The 22,979-nt window shown below is 40.1% G+C and overlaps 1 protein-coding gene across 1 annotated transcript in view; it reads left to right on the top strand.

Moving 5' to 3' along the window:
* The window catches only part of LOC131987209 (protocadherin Fat 3), a 64,519-nt gene that overhangs the window by 28,625 nt on the left and 12,915 nt on the right, over positions 1 to 22,979 (top strand). Inside the window, exons 9-31 of the mRNA XM_059352395.1 lie at positions 626 to 836; positions 2,060 to 2,131; positions 4,009 to 4,145; positions 4,752 to 5,027; positions 5,182 to 5,392; positions 5,546 to 5,760; positions 5,902 to 6,060; positions 6,923 to 7,044; positions 7,305 to 7,487; positions 8,637 to 8,751; positions 8,824 to 9,105; positions 9,513 to 9,863; positions 10,352 to 10,525; positions 11,303 to 11,833; positions 13,400 to 13,764; positions 14,072 to 14,225; positions 14,822 to 14,929; positions 15,666 to 15,849; positions 16,238 to 16,458; positions 17,192 to 17,644; positions 18,435 to 18,569; positions 18,675 to 19,068; positions 21,101 to 21,297. Coding sequence (XP_059208378.1) covers positions 626 to 836; positions 2,060 to 2,131; positions 4,009 to 4,145; positions 4,752 to 5,027; positions 5,182 to 5,392; positions 5,546 to 5,760; positions 5,902 to 6,060; positions 6,923 to 7,044; positions 7,305 to 7,487; positions 8,637 to 8,751; positions 8,824 to 9,105; positions 9,513 to 9,863; positions 10,352 to 10,525; positions 11,303 to 11,833; positions 13,400 to 13,764; positions 14,072 to 14,225; positions 14,822 to 14,929; positions 15,666 to 15,849; positions 16,238 to 16,458; positions 17,192 to 17,644; positions 18,435 to 18,569; positions 18,675 to 19,068; positions 21,101 to 21,297 — 5,250 coding nt within the window. The remainder of the gene's footprint in view (positions 1 to 625; positions 837 to 2,059; positions 2,132 to 4,008; positions 4,146 to 4,751; positions 5,028 to 5,181; positions 5,393 to 5,545; positions 5,761 to 5,901; positions 6,061 to 6,922; positions 7,045 to 7,304; positions 7,488 to 8,636; positions 8,752 to 8,823; positions 9,106 to 9,512; positions 9,864 to 10,351; positions 10,526 to 11,302; positions 11,834 to 13,399; positions 13,765 to 14,071; positions 14,226 to 14,821; positions 14,930 to 15,665; positions 15,850 to 16,237; positions 16,459 to 17,191; positions 17,645 to 18,434; positions 18,570 to 18,674; positions 19,069 to 21,100; positions 21,298 to 22,979) is intronic.

Below are 22,979 nucleotides of genomic sequence, written 5' to 3'. Positions count from 1 at the left end.
AAGAGCTCATGTGTGGGATGAGAGTAACAGTGACAGCAAGCGCACCAGTTTTCTCTCTTTCAGTCGTGTTCTTGGGGTAACAATGTTCTTTAAGCAAGTAACAGTTTAAACAATGTATTTGGCTAGCAGGGCTTGTTAATGAACACTACTTATAGGGCCATATTTCACAATAACTTCTCATAGATTTAGTTGATTTATTATGGTTAATGCTTTTCCTATTTTTATGTATGAGAAGCAGAGCAAGCTATTTGAAGTCAGGCAGGGACAGCCGTCCCATTAAACTGTAATTGCCGAAATCAATTTTTGAGGTTAGTGAAAATATTACTTATGGATGGGATGTTGTCACCGAGGTGTAGGTGTAAGTAAATGTAGGTGTCTGGAGAGCTCACCCTTGTAGTTTTAACAATCAGTGGCCTGAATTCTAATACTATTTCTCAGTATTTTTTTGCTCTGAATACGTACACAGTAACATAGTAGCCAACATACATTAAATACCCTCCTTTCACCTGTAAAGTCTTCTGTTTTCCAGTTTATTTTTGCTTGAATGTTTCCCAAATGCCTTATCCATTGGGTCGTGCATGTGGCAGGTGATTGTGTGGTTTCTCTGTCCTGTTCCTTCTCTCAGATAAAGGCAGAGGACAGCGGTGAACCCCCATTATGGTCCACTGTCAAACTCCATGTGGAGTGGATTCGAAAACCCGTCCCCTCGCCTGTGACCCTATCATTCACCCAGAGGTACTACAATTTCTCTGTTACGGAGACAGCTGCTGTAGCTCAGCCGGTGGGAGTAGTCGCTGTCAGCCAGTCGAGCACACCTGTCTGGTTCAATATCATCGGTAAGAAAATTAATGTGTGATGCTAAACTAACAGAGCAGAGAATAATCCATATTCAGAATATTCTTGTCTTGTCAAATCCATTCAAATGCAATTACACAGGAGTTACAGCAAGGCCACACTATCGAAAATGAACAAAATTACTCTTGTCATTCTTCATATTTAAACAGTTTTTAGTTAAAGTATTAAAAGACTTTGTTTATTTTACTTTACTCGTTTTTTCCCCAAAGCCATCAGATTTGTGAACGCTTGTGAACAGTAATACCTCTTCAGGGATGAATGTTTTGTATTTAAATCCATCTGCATGTTAAATTGTTATGTTAATGCTTTTGAGAGATCTTATTTGGCTTTTTGGGTCAGACTGCAGGCTTCCTCATACACCTTCATAACAGCTTTGATGAAAGTGGGTTTTTTTGTAATTTGCGGAAAGTTACTTTAAGTGGATATTTATAACGATGAAAACAAGCTTTTAAATACCATTCTGTAGTTGAGATTAATGTGACATAGGCAGAAGTGAATTGTCTAGATAAAGAACTTCACCACTTTATAGTTCATTTTGCCAAAAGCAAGTTGGCAAACAAAGGACAATGAAAGAATGTCTTTTTCTGCTTCCCTGGCTCTGGTGAAACAATGAATCTTCACAGAAGCGTACTGTTTCTATACCTGTCTGCTTGTGGAGCTCTATTTTCCCCCCATGATTCAAATCTTTGAAAGGATAATCAGTGAATGGCTCAATATTGATTGCTATTCAACACTGATTAAAAAATCTTTGTATAGACTCAGCTCCCCTATTTGGATGTTATTATGAATCTGAATTGATAATTAGTTGATTATCCTTTCCATTTACATGCATCAGAGATACAGAACATTTTCCTGAGCCTTATCAGTGGAGTAATTGTGCAGGGGGAGAAAAAAACTCATTAATGTTTAACATTTTTTCTTCAAAAAGTGAAAGCATGGTGATTATCTTTTCTTTCAAACTTCAAGAACTGGACTTGAATATCATCAACGAATGACTCACATTTTCTATATTACGTCTGCTGAAGTTTTCTGAAGAAAAGTCCTCTATCATTACTTAATAACACACATAAAAACGTCAAAGGTCGACTTTTTCAGAGTGCTGTGTATACTGTAGAAATGCAGACCTTTGATCACAAGAACATTCTCGACTACCTAAATATTCATGATCTCTTCTTTCTTTCTTTTCCTCTCTCTCACCGTTAAGGCGGACGGCTCGCCAGAGAAATGTTCTACATTCCTCAGAATGCGTGTGGAAGAAACTGCTCACTTGACACAGGTCTGGTCCAAACTAATTTTCCTCAAATGCCTCAGGTCCGGGGGAATTTAGAACATTTAAAAAATGCAGCGAACAACACTGGGACTTTGCTCAGCCAGAGGCAGAATTGATTGATCTGAGTCTGAAAAAGGATTCTAACACAAGTCCACACAAACAGCACTGGTTTGTTATCTCTGCCCCGACAGGACTCAGTCATGGCATTAGTTCAGCCACCATGATGCTTCTTTGGAAAGTAAATGGGCACTGGGTCTGAAACAAGCCTCTAGTTGTAGTGTTCTGACCTCAGAGAGACTTATCCAAATCTATTTGAAATGATACTTGTTGTGATGTTGAGGCCCGAACACTTAAGGGGAACTTTGGCAACCTGGACCCTATTATCCCACATTTTTGAAACTGCTCCAGTATCGAGCGAATTGAGCTGCAAGGGCAATTCTGCGCCATCAACGTAATGTTACATTCACTAAAACTGTTTGTTTTTGCCACTGTCAGGCTCAGATTGTTGCTACATACAGAAAGAAGTAGACGTTTCAGTTATCTTGCCATGCTTTTTGTGTATGCCAATACCAGGTCAACTCCGTAACTTTAGTTAATAACACTAGCCTGCCTCTGCTCTTTCTTCTCCTCTCTGGCTGGCAGTAATCATTCTGTCCGACATATTTACTGCCGACCTGATGGTCTGCAAGGCACAGTGCACCAACCAGAATTTAAGCATCTATCTGTGGCCATAACTTCAGCCTGTCTGTATCCGCCAAAGATAGCCTGTAAAAGATAAAAGATAAGATAATTGTTATTGGCACAATTCGGAAAAGGCACAATAATTATTTTTATTAAAAGTTTTTTAAAAGCCAATAACTTTCTGTACTCCAACACAACAAAATGACAAAAAGGTGGTACCCTGTCTCTGATTACTGTTACTGTTATTGCAATGTTTCTAACTTATCTGCTGACAGCAATAAAGATTATCTTTAATTGAAATAATGAGGCAATGGGGTGTCAGCTCACACTGGTAGAGCGCATTAAGGCTCTTAAGGCTCTTAAGGCGGACCTGGGTTCGAATCCGGCCTGAGGTCCCTTTGCCGCACGTCACTTTCAATAAAGCATTTAAAAAAAAATCTGAATGTATTGACTACTACAATGATTATTCTGCAGACATATTCTGAACACAAAACTTCTTGTTCAGATTTTGAATTGCTGTCTGTCTGTAAAAGACACTACCAAAAATATCCCCTGTGGCACCGTTAACATACAGGAAAGAAACCGGATTCTCCTTTTTATTTAGAGACTATAGACTGTGATTTCTGTTTTTCTTAATGCTCTGAGATTGTAGTGTAATATTGACCAACCTCTCAACTTGAAAAAAAAAAAGCAAATCCCTGCGGTTTGCTACGACTCAACACGCATCGGTGCTCCTGTGAAAAATGCCCAATCAGTATTCATATGCTGAGGAGAGCTCAAGCTCCCAGATATCTCGGGAGAGAAGCTGGAATGAGACGGAGGGTGGTGTTGAATACCTAACACGTATCAATCCTCTGCCTCACTCTAATCAAACATTAAGCCTCTAAACTGTACACTCACTGCCCGTGGAAAAGACCCGGCTGCAGGTTTTTGATCCCTGAGATGGGTTGTGTTTTGGAGTGATAAGACAGATGTTTGTGTGGCTGTTAACAGCTCTCTGGCTGCCAAGTGGGTTCGGTGCTACATTGCATTGCATTTCAGTTCATTTTATTTCACAGACCCTCCAGCTCCAGACGCAGGCACCTGGCCAAAACAATTACACAGTAATAACTTAGAGCACCTGAGTTTAGCACGCTGCGTGAATACTAAATGACTGAGACACTGTGTGAACCCTGTGTGTACGTGTTTGTGTGTGATTCCAGGGAGCTTTGACATGCAGTTTGACCTTCAAGTCGGGGTGGGGACTCTTGTTGTGGCCAAGCCCCTGGATGCAGAGGTGCAATCTGTGTACAACATGACTGTACAGGTGACAGATGGGACCAACTTCGCCACAGCACAGGTACACACACTTGTGATTTGTTATGCACTGGCACTGCCTCTTACACACCCCAGACCCACATCAAATTAAATTATTGTTACCTCTTCCTGGGGGAGCTGTTTACTCTCATCTTTCCTCCTTCCTACGCTTGCACTCCCTTTTTTTCGGAAATTATCTCTCGCTGACTATGAAATGTGCTTTTTGTTGCTCCGTCTTTGACATTTCCTGTGCTCCAGCTGTCTTGGCTGGCCTACAAGGTCTGCCTTGTAAGGGAAATCCTTGATATCAGTGGATTAATGGGATTAGCCTGTGCAAATAAAGGTCAAGTGTTTGTATATATACAAAAAATGTAAGACAATTACATTCCTGTTAGAAAATCACCCTGTCCAGCTTGAAAAAATGCCAACTTTTGTTCTGGCTGTAGAGATTTAGTGTAAATCCTGCTGGTATCTTCACCTTGCAAATGAAAAATTCAACTGCTGAACTGCTGTCTCATGACTGTAATAAATATTATCAGCCACCAAAGCTTAGCCGGGGCTACTACTCCTAAGTATAATGTCAGTAACACTTCTACTCTCTACCTTCCTCTATGAGTTTTAAAACTCTCCTTCTCTCTTTGTCACTCAGGTGTTCATCCGAATACTAGACAGCAACGATAACCCTCCGATCTTCTCACAGCCAGCCTACGATGTCAGTGTCTCAGAGGACGTACCCGTTGACATGGAGCTACTGCGGGTTAGAGCGTCTGACATGGACGAGCGTGCCCGCTTGAGCTTCTCCATTTACGGCAGTGTGGACCCCGTCAGCATGAGGCTGTTCAGGGTCAATCCTAGCACAGGGGTAGTCTACACTGCAGACAGGCTGGACTATGAGGCCAGGACACAGCACATCCTCACTATTATGGTGAGGAGTTAAAAATACTTGCTCCTGTATGTGTGTACTCTCTCCAAGTGATGCTCCTCTTGGCAACTGTGTCTGCCTTAACTTAACTTTAAGCTGTTTTTTCATTTACCGCCTGCTACGACGTTATCCATATTCATCTCTCATTTCACTCCAGGTCAAGGATCAAGAGTTTCCATTTAATCGTGACCTGGCCCGTATCCTGGTGGCGGTGGAGGACTCCAATGATAACATCCCTTACTTCACCAGCACAGTATATGACGCTGTGGCTTATGAGTCATCTCCTATTGGCACTTCAGTCCTACAAGTGACGGCCTTAGACAAAGACAATGGGATTAATGGGCAACTCACTTATACAATGGAAGCAGGTGTGATGTGGTCTTTTGGCTGTTTTTTCTTCTATTTAACAGTTCTTCGAACTGCGACTTGCTTTTTAATGCAGCCGAGAACAGAATGCCGGTATCGTTCAGTTTTTTTGTATTTACTAGTAATGATGTCTGGAACCTTTCTGCTTCTCTTAGGGAACACCGGTGGTGTGTTCGGCATTGATAATGCCACAGGTCTTATCTACATTGCCAGGGACCTGGACCTCACCTCTGTGGGCTTCTACACCCTCACTGTGCGTGTCACAGACAGTGGATTTCCTCCACTAATGGCCACAGCTTCAGCTCGCATCTCCTTGATACTCTCCGACTTCTCCCAGCCCAAATTCTCTCAGAATGAGTATCAGGCTGAGGTAAAGAGAGAGATGGCTGACTGAAAGGAGGGTGCATGGAGAGAAATAGATGCAAGTCTAGAAGGGTAGATGGTTAATCTATAGATAGATCAAATAGTGCACGCCCAAGGGTATAAAATGTTATCATGGATGTCTTTACAGATAATGGAGAACTGCACGATTGGTACACATGTCACCACTGTTAGCGCCCTCAGCCGCTCAGCACTCATCTACGATATCTCCAGGGGCAACGAGGATCACTGCTTCTTCATCAACCATCATACTGGTGTCATCACCACACGCAGACTACTTGACTTTGAGGTTTGCTAATGCCTGTTCTTCAACTATCATGTGTATCAATGTGTACCATCTGCTAGAGCTCAGTGTTGACGTGATTTTCTTAACCCCCTGAACCCCAAGCTGTTTCAGGGTGTTTTCATTTTTTTTGCTGTTTTTACATTTTCCTCACTGCAGCCTTGTATTTAACTGCAATACATACTGTAAGTCCTGCACCTCTATGGAATCAGCACAATCATGGCTTCTACACAGTTATAATGCCAAAAATGTCTCTTTTATATGTTTTTCATTTATTTAATTAAAATGGATTTTAGATAAAGATTGAAAGGAACATTTTTCCAAGTGCCCACAAGAAAAAATTAGTCTCCAGATATTAAACATATTGAACTTTTTGCATTTTAACAACCTCTACTTACAACCTCTCCTGTCCTCTCCTCTCTGCTCTGTGTAAACAGCCTGCAGTTCTGTCTGATTTGTCACGTGACTATTTAATTGATCATGGCTTCCCACTTGTGCTGAGTAATGCAGAATTTAATGTTTTTAACAGTATCTAATTATTCTTAACGGTTAATGTTGGCAACATGTTAAATGTGACGTAGAATAAGATGATGTTGGCAGAAATATCACAATTTTAATGCTACGTTTAGGTCAATTTTTCTCTCTAAAAACTTTTGTAGCCAATCAATCAACCATCCCTTCAAGGACTGTCGGAAATTTCTAATTTCGATGACAACGGCTGTTTTTAAAGTTTCTTTCTGTGATATTTGGTGTGTTTTTGGTGATTACTTTGAGAAGAAATACATTTTGAGATGGTGGGGTTCAGACGATTAAAAGGAGTGCATATTAACATAGCTCTTATACTTCTTGCATTTCTTTGCTTTGGCAGCAAACAACATCCTACTTTCTGGTAGTGCATGCCCTGAGCATGTCTGGAGTGGAGTCCAGCACCACTGTCATCGTCAACGTGGGTGATGTCAATGATAGCCCACCGGTCTTCCAGCAAATCAGGTATCAGTGGTGGTCAACGTGTCATTTATTATTATTATTATTATTATTATTTATTTATTTATTTATTTATTTATTAATTACTTTTATTAATCCCACAATTGGGAAATTCAACCTCTGCATTTAACCCATCCTTTTTTTTTTACACACAGAAGTGAACACACCATGCAAGGAGCAGTGGGCAGCACATTACTGCCCCGGGTATATATTTAAGTATAGATTTCTTCTTTTACAGCAACAGTGTCCTCTTCCTACCTCGACAGGTATGTGGGCGCCATCAGTGAGGCTGCTCCAGTCAACAGTGTGGTGGTGGGGGACGATGGTAACCCTCTGGTCATCCAGGCCACCGACAGGGACCGCAATCACAACGCTCTGCTGGTGTTCCAGATCGTAGACGAGACCGCTCGTATGTTTTTCAGCGTGGACTCTGGGACCGGATCGATTCGGTAAGTGACGTGTAGAAACGAGACCCCACTATGTGATTGAAATAGTGCATATCATTACGGCGAAAACAAACAAACAACTTGATTAAATCATGATTAGTGTACTATATCTCTCTTTTTCCATGACTGCTTAAATTAATCAAAGAAATCAATAAATTGACACAGGGCTGCATGGTGGTGTAGTGGTTAGCACTTCCTCACAGCAAGAGGGTCGCCGGTTCAACTCCAGCCTGCGGCTCTTCTGTGTGGAGTTTGCATGTTCTCCCAGTGTCAGCGTGGGTTCTCACTGGGTCCTCCAGCTTCCTCCCACAGTCCAAAAACATGCACTCAGGCTTTATTGGTGACTCTAGAATACCCGTAGGAGTGAATGAGAGCGTGATGTCTGTCTCTATATGTCAGCCCTTCTGTCAGCTGTTCTATCAGCTGGGATAGAACCCAGGCCCACGCGACCCGAGTGCAGATTAGCGGTAAAGGATAATGAATGAATAAATTGACACAAAATTTTAATTTAAAAATGATTGAATTTCTTCATAAATATAATAATTATGTTAACAAAATGACCGCAGCACCCTAGATTTTGCTGCCCCATACCTGCCCCCTTAACTGTCAAAGTATGTTGATATTTTCTTAAATCATCCAGTCTCTAAACATTGCCATAGCCCATTCATGTCTGTCTGTTTTTGAGTTTCTTTTGTCATCCACCTATTTGAATCTTTTTAACCTCTCTTGCTTTTTCTGACCTGTTGTTTTGTTGTCTTTCTCTTTTTCTTTACTGGGGACTGAGTAGCCATTAACCATGGATCAAAAGTTTGATGCTCTCCAAATCAGATAAAGCCTCCGTGGTGTTTTCTGATGGAGTAACTGAAAGCTACCAGCTTTTGCCACAGCTGACATTTAATTTGCTGGATCTATTTCTGCAGATTGATTGGATGTGGACATGCTTGTCCAGATTCTCAGAACTTTTTAAATAGCAAGTCTGTTATTCAAAGCAACAGTCTGCTCTTCAGAAATAACACATAAACCACATCCAATAAACCAGTCAGAAACAAGTATTTAACATCAAATAATGAGGATATCATTCACCTGCTAATGAAATTATAAATTTGATGCTTTCTGATTGTGTGAATGGTTCTGTGAATCTGTGAATTTTAGAACGATTGCCAGTCTGGACTATGAGACCTTCTCTGAGTTCCTCTTCCGGGTTCATGTTCGAGACAGCGGTCAGCCTCCTCGGAGTGCTGACAGCCCAGCAGAGGTGCTTATAAAGGTGAGGAAAGGGCATAAATCAGCTTTCACAGCCTCATAGACCATTCTTGACTCACTTTTATTCTCCCCTTAGGTGATAAACATCAACGACTCGCCCCCCAAATTGTCCCAGGACACTTACGAGGCAGTGCTCCTCCTGCCAACCTATGTGGGAGTTGAGGTCCTCAGGGTTGAGGCTTTTGACCCGGACATAACCTCTGACCTCACCCTGAACCCTGACAAGTCCATCACCCCTCCGCTAGTTTTCTCACTGGTGGACAGCAACGTGGAGTTCTTCTCTGTGGAGCGCTACACTGGAGTTGTGACTGTCATCAATCAGAACCTCAATAAAGACCGTTATCGCTTTAATGTGAAGGTAAGTGATGTCCAGCAGACATTACACATAAATTTAGTTTTGATGTATTCACTGTCACTAGATAAACAGCATGCAGTTGGCTTCAGCTTGCTTACATAATAAAGATTTCCGCAGAGAGAACAGAGCACATTGTCAGCTCAAGAACTGAGCACACAGAGCGCATTGTTATGCAGTGTCTTAATGTCGAATACTTCAGCTAGTTGATGCAGGGTTCTGTGCTCAGGTAGAGGGTGAGCTCCAGGTCTCCATGCCCCAGGGTTGTTTTGTTATTTGTGCTGAGAAAGAAAAGGGCAACGCATGCAAAGTCTTACCGAAGAGGCATTAAAACCCAAGCATTAAATCCCCTGAATTAGCCTATTGTCAGCTTTCAAATAAATGCAAATCATGCTTTCCAACTTTGTTTTAAGGTATGGGATGGGCGGTTCTCCAGCATGGCGTCGGTCACAGTTCTAGTCCGAGAAGCTATAGAGAGCGGCCTCCTCTTCACCTTCCCAGTCTACTCCGCCTCCATCCCAGAGAACATCCCAAATGTCACTTTAGTGACGGTTGTCAACACAGTTGGGCACCGCCTCAACGAACCGCTCAAGTACACTCTGCTGAACCCCGGCGGACGCTTCACAATCCGGCCGACCTGCGGGGTGGTGCTCACCACTGGTGTGCCCTTTGATCGAGAGGAGAAGGAGAGTTATGAGCTGGTGGTGGAGGTCAGCAGAGAAGATGAGATACTGAGGGTGGCCAGGGTGACTGTACAAGTTCAGGTGGGTGTGGAAATCTGTGTGTAGAAGCATTAATTAACTTTTTTTTATTAACTTTCTTTACAGTGACCCCATTGGATTTTCCCCTTCCACATAAAATTGTGTTTTATGTTTATGCTACCCTAAAATGTCTAATCTTGATTATTCTGACATGTGTCTATGGAAAGTTTGTCATGAAAGAGGTGTTTTGACATCCCTCTAATGAGGTGAGAGTTATCTATGCACTTCCCTAAAATTTGAGATTCAAATGTATGCGGAACAAGCTAGAATAGATAAATTAAGGCTTTGAAACCCAAAACCTCCAGCGCAGAGTCGACTTGTCAGTACAGAAAGGGGACTGATCCAAAATTCCCATTGAGAATTCCCATGGTCCCCACCTCAAAGTTATGTGGGGAAAACCATGTTAAACAAAATATTATTCATAAAAGAGTATTATCACATGTTTTAAAACATGCCTGGAGGGGACTTTAAGATAACCGTTCTTTCTGTAGGTGGAGGATATGAACGACAATGCCCCAGAGTTCGTGAACCTCCCCTACTACGCTGCAGTGCAGGTGGAAGCAGAGTCGGGATCAGCCATTTTCAGGGTCTCAGCCATCGATCAGGACTACGGTCTGAACGGGGAAGTGACTTACAGCCTAAAGGAGCAGCATCGAAACTTTCAGGTGAGAGCCATAATTTCTTGCAGTAAATGTTGTCTTAATTTCATAAGGGAGTGTAGAACCTGATAATGTAATAAATGCCCGATAATGTAATAACCCCGATAATGTAATAAAATCTGCACTTGAGTCCATTGAAAATGTAATAAAACCTGATAATGTAATAACTTCCTGATAATGTAATAAAGTGCATTTCCCAATAATATAATACACTTTTTTACCAATAATGTAATAAAGTATAACACCAAGCACCTTTAGATTTCAAGAAGCTGTTGAATGCATTCGTGTGTCATGGATACCTCGTTTGTGAAAAACGGATAAACGGGTCAAAAGTTAATAAACATTCAACTTTGACCTGTTGGTGGCGCTAGAGCTCTTGAGCTAGTGTTGCCTACACAGTATCACCACTTGAACCCAAGTAATGGGTGGTCTGCTGTTAAATTATTACATTTTTTTTTCATTTTATTGGAGAATTATTACATTATCAGGACTTGCGAAATGAAGGCTAACCTGATAATGTAATAACCTCCCATTTATGTTATACTTTATTACATTATTGGTAAAAAAAAAAAGAAAGTGTATTACATTATTGGGAAATGCACCTTATTACATTATCAGGAAGTTATTACATTATCAGGTTTTATCACATTTTCAATGGACTTAAGTGCAGATTTTTATTACATAATCGGGGTTATTACATTATCGGGAATTTATTACATTATCAGGTTCTACAGGGAGTTTATGCATTTCTTTATGCTACAAATACTTATATATTCCATGCAGGTAAACCCTGTGACGGGAGAACTGACCTTAAAGAGACCCTTTGAGTCAGACTTATCCAACGCAGAGTACAAGGTGGTCCTTGTGGCCTCTGACGGTGGCTTCCCGCCTCTCTCCAGTGAGGTGGAGCTGCCTGTTACAGTAGTAAATAAAGCCATGCCGGTGTTTGACAAGCCCTTCTACGGCGTCACTGTCAGAGAGGACGTTTCCGTCTCCACCTCCGTCCTGTGTATCAACGCCACCAGTCCCGAAGGACAGAGCGTCATCTTCACCATCACGGACGGGGACCCTTCCCTTCAGTTTGACATTGGCTTTGACACTGGAATCATCAGTGTGATTTACCCGTTAGACTTCGAGATGACGCAGTACTACCGCTTAACGGTGAAGGCCACAGACACGCTGACTGGGGCGAAGTCTGAGGTGGATGTGGACATCGTGGTCCTGGATGTGAATGATAACCCGCCACTGTTTCAGAACACGTCGTACTCCTCCGTACTCGCTGAGAACTCCATGATCGGAACGACCGCGCTACAGGTGTGTGTTTGTCTCTGTTTATTGAGTGAGTCCAGTGTGTACTCTTACTGAATAATTGTTTACACTTAAGACTCACTTCAGCAGTATTGCGTGTGTATATTAAATTCTAGATCATTTATTCATGAGGAGATGGAGTGATATTTCCCTAGAAATTTCCCAGTGGAAGCTCTTGACCTTTAGTAGATAATAGAGCAGCGCTGGTGTTGCACTGAGGAAGTTTGCACAAGACAATTCCAAGACACCAAATTGTTGAACTCATTGGATTCTGAAACAATTTTATTGAGATTTTGACTCATTAAAATAGGTTAATAGCCTTGTTTGACCAAATTATTGAATTTAACAAGGATCCTGACAGCAATCCAAGAATGCTGGATTACATGCATGTCTTAAAATGCACTTAATGTTAGAATATTGTTCACTGTTTAGGTCATGCATTGTAAATGCATGGGCTGCTCGATTATGATCATACAATCAGCAGCCATTACTTCTCAACGCTGATACATTAAAATAATTATAAAGAATTGTTGTCAACTGCATGAGCTTTTTATGTTAAAGTGAAGGAAAATTATTTATGAAACAGTTTTATTTATTTACTGCAGTTTCAAAGCATTTATCAAACCAGCTGTAAAAGATCATCTACCTCAACATGATTACCACACAATTTAATATTCGTTATCCTAATTATGTTTTTGTATTTTTTCTTATTTTTCCCCCCGTTTATTCACATAGTGTATTACACATGGCAAATGTATTGTTTTACAAAACATAAAAGGGCACAGATATCTAACAAGGGACAGCAGTAACAAAGTCATATGACAAAAAATAATAACTAAGACACAAAATAAATAATAAATACATAAAATATTCTATTTGGATGCATTTCAGCTTTGCAGGAAGGGTTTGGTTTGGTATTATTTATTATTTCTGTTTATACAAAAACACTCCAACATACAGTACAGGCCAAAAGTTTGGACACACACCTTCTCATTCAATGCATTTTCTTTATTTTCATGACTATTTACATTGTAGATTCTCACTGAAGGCATCAAAACTATGAATGAACACATATGGAATTATGTACTTAACAAAAAAAGTGTGAAATAACTGAAAATGTGTCTTGTATTTTAGATTCCTCAAAGTAGACACCCTTTGCTTACTAGAATATAAGACATGTTTTCAGTTATTTCACACTTTTTTGTTAAGTACATAATTCCGCATGTGTTCATTAATAGTTTTGATGAATCTACAATGTAAATAGTCATGAAAATAAAGGAAATGCATTGAATGAGAAGTTGTGTCCAAACTTTTGGCTTGTACTGTACATGTTACCCAGGATATATTTTCAGTTTTTGTAATTGATAACCTGAGAATGGCTGAACGTACCGCATAATCTGCTTTTGTTGTAAAAGTTTGTGCATTCAGATTTAGATGCTGTATCCCAGTGAAACCAGGAACTTTATTTCCTTTTTTCATTTGTACTCCGGGTACTGTGGCTATAGAGTCAATCAGATCATATCCTGAATAATACATGAGGCAGTGCAAAGTTTAATGTTACTTCTCCTGTAGGTGTTTGCCCAAGACCAGGACTCTGAGAAAAATTCTGTGGTGAGTTACCAGATCCTGTCTGACATCTACAACAGCACCGACTACTTTCACATAGACAGGAACAGTGGATTGGTATTCACGGCACGCCTGCTCGACTATGAGCTCATCCAACGCTACAACTTCATTGTCAGAGCAACGGACAGTGGAGACCCTGCCCTCAGCAGTGATGTTAGTGTCACTGTGACTGTTACTGACACCAACGACAACCCACCTAATTTCAGCCAAGCACTATACGAGGCCTTTGTCAGCGAGCTGGCTCCCCGAGGTCACTTTGTGACTTGTGTTCAGGCGTCAGATGCTGACATCTGTGATGCTCAGAGGCTGAGGTAAAAGATGTTTTGGAAAAGTTTTGGGGTTTTCTCTGTAAAGTGATGATTAGAATACATGTTCTACGTTGACTCCAGTCGAATCTTCATCTAAACTTTTCTGTTCATTATGTTTATAAAAGCACTTTGCTTACCAGGCAGTCCTTTTTTGTGCTTTTTGGTTGTTACGATCAAAGTGATTCTCACTCCATCTTTTATTTATCTTTTTCCTAAGCAACAAAAGTAGATACTGTGAGTTTCCAGCAGCTTCTAAGCAAAAACATGTACAACATAGACACCATTTTACCCTTTTTTGATCTGCCTTCAGGTACAGCATTCTCTCTGGGAATGAGAAAATGACTTTTATGATGGAGCCAGACACAGGCGTGCTCAGTCTGTCTAACAAGAGGAGACAAGGCATGAAACTCTCATATCAGCTCAATGTGTCGGTGTCAGATGGAGTCTTCACCAACACTGCTCAGGTGAGACAACTTACAATTTAGTTCTATCAACCAAGTTGCTCTTTGTTAACCTTTGCAGTGTTCATGTGCAGGAAGCTAAATGACCTTTTTTTGGCAACACCTCACTTCAAATATATGGCAAACATTTGCAGCTGTCCGGTACAACTGCTGTTCTCTACCGCTGGCTGCTGCGCAGTTGGAGGTTTATGTGCGTTCACGTCATATCAGATTTAGTGTGAGGATGAGCTGCCAACTGGGAAAAAAATGTTCACATCTGTGTCGTGGTGGTAATTACAAATGGGATCTGGTATCCCATATCTCTGATCTCTACAATATATGTTTTAGCAATAACATGTCACCCCATTCAATGCATTTCTTCCTGACATGATGTGAGCGAAGCACACCTCCACAGTGGTTTGCCACTTGTGTTTTGCACCGCAGTCAATCACCATCTGATCACAGTCCTGATGCTCTTACTACTGATGTGCATGGCGTGTTGATGTGATCATGTTTGACAAATCAACCAGTGATGATTATAGTGATGGCAGCAACAAAATGCCAGCAGACATGAGGATGATGCTAATGGGATGACGGATACACTGATTATGATCCCCCAGGTGATTGTACGTGTTCTGGGAGCCAACCTGTACAGCCCAGTGTTCAGCCAGAGGTTCTACCTGGCCGAAGTCCAAGAAAATGCCCCTCCAGGGTCAAAGGTCATTCAGGTAAGTTTGCCCTATCGTTACTAATTCAGTAATGTTTCCATCGCTGTGACTATGCTATTGTTTTTCTACTACGAGTGTATGGGAATATGCAAATGACAAAATGTTATCTTGTGATGTTGTATGTGATGTTGTATTTTTTCCTAATTGTATCGTAAGTGTTTGTATATGTATTTTGTATATTGTACGTTTGTATATTTTTTGTTTGTTTGTTTGTTTGTTTTTTGTTTCGTAATTCTCTGCTTTTTTTACATCATGGCCAGGGGACTACAGATGAAAACTAGCCCTCTGGCTAACTCTGGCTTTTTTAACCATGTGTAATCATGTGTTTTATGAAATTGCACTATCCCCTTTTAAATAAATGAATAAAATAATAATAATAATAATAATAATAATAATAATAATGCATTAGGTTATTACAAATGAGCTGATTTCCAGAACAGAAATCTGATCATTGGAAATATCCAGGTCCAAAATTATTGTCTCATTGTGTTGACAATTAGGTATTGTATAATGCTAATTTTAGTGAATTTAAGAGAAATCTACTGACACAAATAAACAAAATGTAGTAAAATAAAAATTCAATCTCTATTGTGGATGCCAAAATGATCAGTACATGAAAAATGTTTACCTGTAGTGTCTCGCCTCATTATGAATCTTTCTAGGTGGATGGTGATGTTGTAGCACCTTGCGATGAACAATCTGACATTAATTTTTGATTCTCTGCTATGCCCTTCAGGTTCGCGCAACAGACGAGGACTCTGGGCTGTTTGGTCAGATCACCTACTCCTTCATCAATGACCTGGGGAAAACTCAATTCAACATTGATGCAGATGGATTTATAACCACCGCACAGAAATTAGACCGAGAAAATCCTCTTAACAAGGACATGGTGCTGACCATTATGGCCCTGGATGGCGGAGGTATTATTTTGGACGCTGACCAGACTATAAAACAGATTCCCTGACAAAAGCTATCTTCAAACCAGCCAGTATATAAGACTCCAAAAATACACAAAAGTCGTACCTCTAAATCTGTCCGGCCAAGCATGGAGCCGACATTAATGCATGAGCGGTCACTGTTCTTGCACTGCAGGTGTCACCTGAAAGATGATAGCTTTTGTATAATAAGATCCCACAGTGAGAATGTATGAATATCTAAGCATTATTCACCTTTCAGATGCATTACATCTTATCATCCAGGATGACTCACAGTGAATAAAACAGCATGATAAGGCAAATTATGTCCGTATTTAAAAGACGTACATTTCCTAAACCATACATTGACCTTTATGTGCTGTTATTTTTCCAGGCCGTGCATCGTTTTGCACAGTTCGAGTGGTTCTTGTTGATGAGAATGACAACGCACCTCGGTTCAGGGCTGTGGAATACCGTATGAGCATTAAAGCAAATGTTGCCAAAGGTTCCCTGGTCACACAGATCCAAGCCACCGACCCTGATGCTGGACCTAATGGGAGGATCAGCTACTCCCTCTATAGCGAGGCGCGCCTTTCGCTGGTTGATGTGCTGGAGGTCAGTACGTTTTGCTCTTTATCTTTATACTTCATTCTGCTGTGCTTTATAAAAACTATTTTTGCACTACATAGCTGTATGCTTAGCAAAGCTGCACACATTACTAATCCCCTCAAGGGAAAGCTCCAAATTCCAGCCAAATCCAAACCTCAACAAGAGGTATTTAATGTATTTAATGAGAGTAAACCCTATTAAAATTCATTATTTATGCAATAACCGCACTTTTCAATTAGGAGATGTTCTCAACTGACACCAGCTTCCCATTGCATTGGATTAACAGCCATCTGTTACTGTAATTATACATTTCTACTCATCAAATCAGAATTATGTTACATTAAAATTGATGCCTCGGTCAATTCTCGCTGTTCTAAAGAGAAAAACAATTACAAGCCAAGAGGAAATAATCTGACTGTAAATAAAACAAAAAGCTGCAGTATAAAACGGTAATATAATATGAAGGGGTGTAAAACAAAATAAAAGGAGCAAAGGGATATAAATCGATACTAAGTGGAAACTTAAATAACATTGTTTATCATGCTCTCGTGGAAATAAAAGGACAAATAGAATTAATAAAGTAACCAGTAAAAGCCATTAAGAGCAAATAAGAGGCCAACGCAGTAAGAACCTGTTGGCTTAGAAGCAGTGGAGTGCACGCTGAGAGATGTACGATCCATTACTAGGATTATTGTTTCTGAAGTTAATTAAAATGACATTGTGATTTCCTGGAGCCCAGGTGGAGCCAGACAGCGGCTGGATGATGACTAAAAGCACCGTGGACCACCTCCAGGGGACCGTGCTGTCCTTCTTTGTCAAAGCAACAGATTGCGGATCTCCGGCCAAGCACTCGCTGGTGTCGGCCTTCATCCACGTCGTCCCACCGGATGCATTTGTTCCGTCCTTCAGTCAGCCTCAGTACTCCTTCACCATCCCAGAGGACACGGCAGTAGGAACGGCCCTGGGGTCCGTGTACATGGCCCCTGGACAGACGGGGTCCTTCACTGTGGTCGGAGGAGAGACGCTAGACAGCAACCAGGGAGGGACTTTTCTGGTGGAGAGGGACACAGGGCTGATCCGTCTCATCAAGCCGCTAGACTATGAACAGATCAGCATCTTCCGCTTTAAGGTTGCAGCGACAACAAGAAGAGACTTGATCGAGTCCATCTCCACTGTGGACCTGGAGGTTAAGGTTGGTTAAAACAGTTAGAAATAGAGCCTGGTGTCCTTTTGTTTCCTATTACTCTATTTTAATTTAATTTAATGTGAATTATTTGTATTTTTTTCTATTATTATTATTATTATTATTATATGTTTGTAATATTATTAAGAATTGTTAAAATATAATGTAATATTATATTAATAACACAATCATTTTTAAATCATTTTTAGCGATGATAATAATAATAATAATAATAATAAATATAATAATAATTATAATTATAATAATGATAATAATAAACAACACAATCTTTATTTAAAAAATAGAATCTAACAACACCACAGAAAAATAAAGTTTACCCAGGAGTTCAATCAGTATTGTTTTAAATGAGGCAGAAATAAATGAAGTGATTATAGTGACTGCCCATAACAATATATAATCAAGGATGTTTTAACACTGACAAGAGTAACAAGTTTTGCTGAACATGTTTCCAAAACATTAGAGCAAATGTAATATTTAAGTGATGTTGTGTAAGTAATTAATGTATAAATACTCACATTTTCATCATGTAGTTGGATTACTGTCAAAGCAGCTTCTGTAAATGAGAAATGTAGAGTAGAGAGTAATAGTAATAGAGTAACTGAATGCAAGTTAAATACCAACTTCATTTTTTTCATTTGTGGATTTTGTTCCTCCGTTGCATCATTTATTCAGTATAACTTACTGAAAAAATAATGTGAATATGGCATTATTTTTTCAGTATTGAAAGAGCACTCATTGCTTTGTTGACCTGATTCACTAAAGATTTGTTATTTTGCAGGTCCTGGATGTAAATGACAACAAGCCAGTGTTTGAGACTAACACTTATGTGGCCACAGTGATGGAGGGGATGCCAGTAGGGACAAGAGTGGTCCAAGTGCGTGCACTTGATCCAGACTGGGGCTCTAATGGACAGGTGTGTGACAGCCAAGTTCAACTGACTATTCTGTTCTTTTTGTGTTTTGCTCTTCAGTTCTGTAGATGCTTTGAAAACCTACTAATGTGTCTTTTTAAACTGCAGGTTACCTACAGCCTGGGACCTTTGCTCACCTACAACTTGGACTTGACAAAAGACGCTCGCTCCTTCAGCGATCCCATCACCTCGGGTTCGGTCTTTGCTATTGACAGTAAAACAGGCTGGATCACCACACTGAGTCAGATGGACCACGAGTCCTGCTCCAGCTACAGCTTTGAAGTGGTGGCATCTGATCTGGGGGAGTTACAGTCTCTGTCCTCCAGCACGGTGGTGACCATCACTGTGTCAGACGTTAATGACAACCCTCCACAGTTTGAGAGGGAGCTGTACCGGGGCGCCGTGAAGGAGAGCGATCCCCTCGGTGAGGTGGTAGCTGTCCTAAAAACCAAAGATCGAGACGGCACAGATCAAAACCGTCTTGTCAACTTTTACATAACTGGTAAGGAAATTAAGCAGCGTATTAACATAATGTGGCCAAGCAGATTCTGCTGCAGTAATTGTACCTCATGCAGTGAAGTGAGTGTGTTGCATAAAAATTATTCTTTGGCCTAATGGGATTGCTATTATTAAAGGTCAAATTTTAAATTAATTTCAACTCAAATGTCAAACATGACTGACCTTTTATATTTGTGCATTTCCTTTTGATTTTAATATCACAAGGTATGCATTATACAACAAAAGCATTCAGAGAACAGAAAACAGAGCAAGCCTGTATATTCACATCTTTAATTCTCAACATAGGTGAAAGAATATGCTTAGTAACAAATGACTGTTTATATATTATTTTCAAAAGAGCAAATCAGCCTAGAAACTCCTGCTTTAAATGCTTCCTGCAAGTCTGTATATTAGTTAGAATTTGAAGAAGTCGTCTCTTAAACACTCACATGACTTTGGGTGGTCACTCCTTCTTTTATGAGAGTGATAAAAAACATTGGGAGGACTCTTAAGCAAAACTCTCACCTTGACACCAGGTTTGATGTTTTCCAATCACATAACACTGTCTGATAATAACTAAGGATGATATATTTTGTCCTCGTGTTCTGGCATTCAAAAATACTGATTGGCCTAATGGAAGCGTTATAGTAAAAGGTCGGATTTCTTAACTTTGAAAGGCCATTGCTGCTACAGAACCAGCCCGGTTTATGCTAAAATGATAGATGTTTATTGATTATGGCAAAGGGTACCTGCACCTTGTGTGTGTGTGTGTTTGTGTGTGGATAGGTGGGGAGCTGATGCTTAATCATCTTCTGAATGAATGAGACTTCCAGTTTTTCCACAAGTCTGCTACAATGTGTCTCTACATCCTTCTCTGTTGTGAATGTGTCCATGGAAAGCTGTTTGAATATTTTTTAGCTAATTATGATTATCCAGAATTGACATTACAGGTGTTAACGTCATTTTGATTAGTGGTAATTGCACTGTGACTAGAAGTTTATTCAAGATATAAGACGACAGTTAGAGGATAGCTACCTACAGATATCTAGTAAAACCTCATTATAACTAGTACGAATCCTCCTATTGGATATCAGCCCAGCAAAGCGTTTCAACAGTGATAGCAGGAGCAATGCCGGTCATGGTTGGATTATTAAATGGCCCCACTGAAGCCTTAGCAGGGTCTCTTCCTGAGACATCAGGAAGAGACTGAAAATGAGCACAAAGAGATGCAAAAACCAAACAAAAAAGAGGCTATAACAACCACACACATATGCAAAACAGCTTCAAAGATATGAAAAGATGCCATGAAAACACTATGGCTATAAAAAGAGGCAAAACAGCCACAAGTAGATACAAATCAACTACAGAGAGGCTCAAAATGACTACAAAATGATGCAAAATGACTACAAAGAGGCTAACATAAACATAAGCTAACATAAGCCCCCGTGGTCTTTACCTGCAAAGTTTTACAAGAGACACGTACCAAACAGGAAGAGACAGAAAATGACAGTGAAGAAACATGAACCTACCATGCAAAACAACTACAAAGCGGCCAAAACAACAACACATAGATGCAAAACAGCTTTAAAGAGATGCAAAGAGACCTTAAAAAATGATGACTATGAAAAGAGGTAAAACAACCAATAACAGAAACAACAAACAATTACAAAGAGGCTCAAATGGCTAAAATAAAGAGGTACAAAACAGCTTCAAAAGATGAAATGAGACTATACAAAGACAGTCACTATGAAAAAGGGAAAAGAGACACAAAATAACTACAGAGAGGCTCAAAATGACTACAAAGAGATGCGAAATGACAGGCAGCCATTGAAAAACTATAACTACATGCGACTATTACAAGGTGACACAAAATAACCACACAGAGAATGCATGGCAAAAGTAATTTGAATATGAACTAGTCAAAATGTAATTACAGATCTCTTGAATAAACAGATCTCTGTTATGGATATTCAGTCTAGCTCATAAATGTTTGCAGTAGATGTCAGCATTGTAATTGTGATCTGTATAATCTCCAGGGGGAAATCCGCGGGGCGTGTTTGGCCTGGCTCTGGTGCAGGGAGAGTGGAAGGTTTACGTGAGCGGTCTGCTGGATCGGGAGCAGCAGGACTGGTATCTGCTCAACATCACAGCCAGCGATGGCCTATATGTCGCTCGCACTGCGGTGGAAGTTACCGTCATGGATGCCAACGACAACAGTCCAATCTGCAACCAGGTCAGGCATACAGACGCATGGAGATGGGTAGAAGAAAAATATGTAAAATAAACAAACATAAAGCAAAATGTGGAATGTAGGACAGCGAACTATTACTTTGACTTATTAGGATACATGGTAGTCTAATTGCTTTTATCCTCTGTTTGTGTCCAGGCTAACCTCAATCCATTTAATGTTTTGTCTAAAAATAGAGATAAAACATCCCTTTGAATAAACTCTACAATAATACAGGCAATGTTCACTAAATACTAGTGAAAAAGCAAGTTGTTGTGGCTTCAGACTAATTGCTTCTTTACTAAAATGGTTGAAAGTTAAATATCAATGAGGAAGTTTGGGGACAAATATATTTAAAGTAAATGACATTATTCTGGGGTTTTATGTCGTCATGCAACAGCTGAGGGCAACTCACAGTAACTGCACTCCTCCATTTTTAAATACTGTTGAACAGAATTTGAATAATGTATGTATAACTTTGTAAAACCGACAAAATGTGGAACAGGATTTGTTCAGTTAAAATATTGATTCTCTGTTCTCTCTACAGCCCACAACTCAAGTACAAACTCACTGTGAATTAATTAAAACAAATTGCCCCTTCTACTCTATTTCAGGGAAAGTACTATACATTTAGTATAAACTGACTTGAACAAAGTATATCATATGATAATAACCATAAGTTAAAAGCTGATCATATTTAAGTAACGCAAATGGCATAAATCAGTGCTAAAAACCAATTAACTTACACTCAGCGTGCTAATTCCTACCTTGCCACTAAGATTCACCCTAAACAGAGTGTTAATGCCGTGCCAAAAGCTGATCTATGAGAGGAAAATCACTGGAGGGAAGATAAAAAGGGAAGATAATTGGGCTGTGCGGTCTCCTGGGAATACCCCGTTTCATTTAGTGGAATTTTGCAATTCTACAATTTCATATAATTAGTTGAGAAACTTTTTATTCTCTCTCTAAACTCTTACTAATTCTCTTTGAAATCAATCCTCCCTGTCTCCCTGTTCTCCTCTAATATTCCTTCTGTTCTTAGACAAGACCGGCCTGTCTAACTACAAAGTGGTTACCCGGCGTTACACGGTAGCAGAATCAAATCTATCCAAAGACATCAATAGTCACAGACTCTACTGTTCTGCACTGTGACTGTGTTCTCACAGTAGTAGAGGTGGAGATGGTGATGGTAGTAGTATAAGTTAGTTAGTGCAGGGAAAGAGGAGTAAACGAGATGGTTTTCACACTAACTAGATTATTCTTTCTTTGGGACCTTGAGACTGCAAGAGCAAGCCATAACTGAGAATAAAACCCCAAGAAAAAGTGCGGTCAGGTTTGGCCATTTTGGATGAATATTGCAGAAGCAGGTTTGTTACAACTGCTGATACAGTATAGAATTGATTCCAGGAGTTTTTTATTCAGCCAATTAATATAACAGCAGTAAAGGTATTAATACTGTATCATCCCACTTGGAATAAGTGGAACCAGGATCAAGTGTGTCTCCTCTATGACTCAGTACCATATGCTGCTTGTGTATGCCAGGAAATACTGTTCTGCACTGTAACTGTGTTCTCACAGTAGTAGAAGTAGAGGTGGAGATGGTGATGGTAGTATGGTAAGTTAGTTAGTAGTAACAAGAGAAGCAGTAGTATTTACTTGAAGTAGTGGTACTCATAGCTTTCTGTTGT

The sequence above is a fragment of the Centropristis striata genome, chromosome 15 (genome assembly GCF_030273125.1).
Source record: "Centropristis striata isolate RG_2023a ecotype Rhode Island chromosome 15, C.striata_1.0, whole genome shotgun sequence".
Taxonomy (NCBI): domain Eukaryota; kingdom Metazoa; phylum Chordata; class Actinopteri; order Perciformes; family Serranidae; genus Centropristis; species Centropristis striata.
Note: the sequence above shows the minus strand (reverse complement) of the source record. Positions and strands in the feature narration are given on the sequence as shown.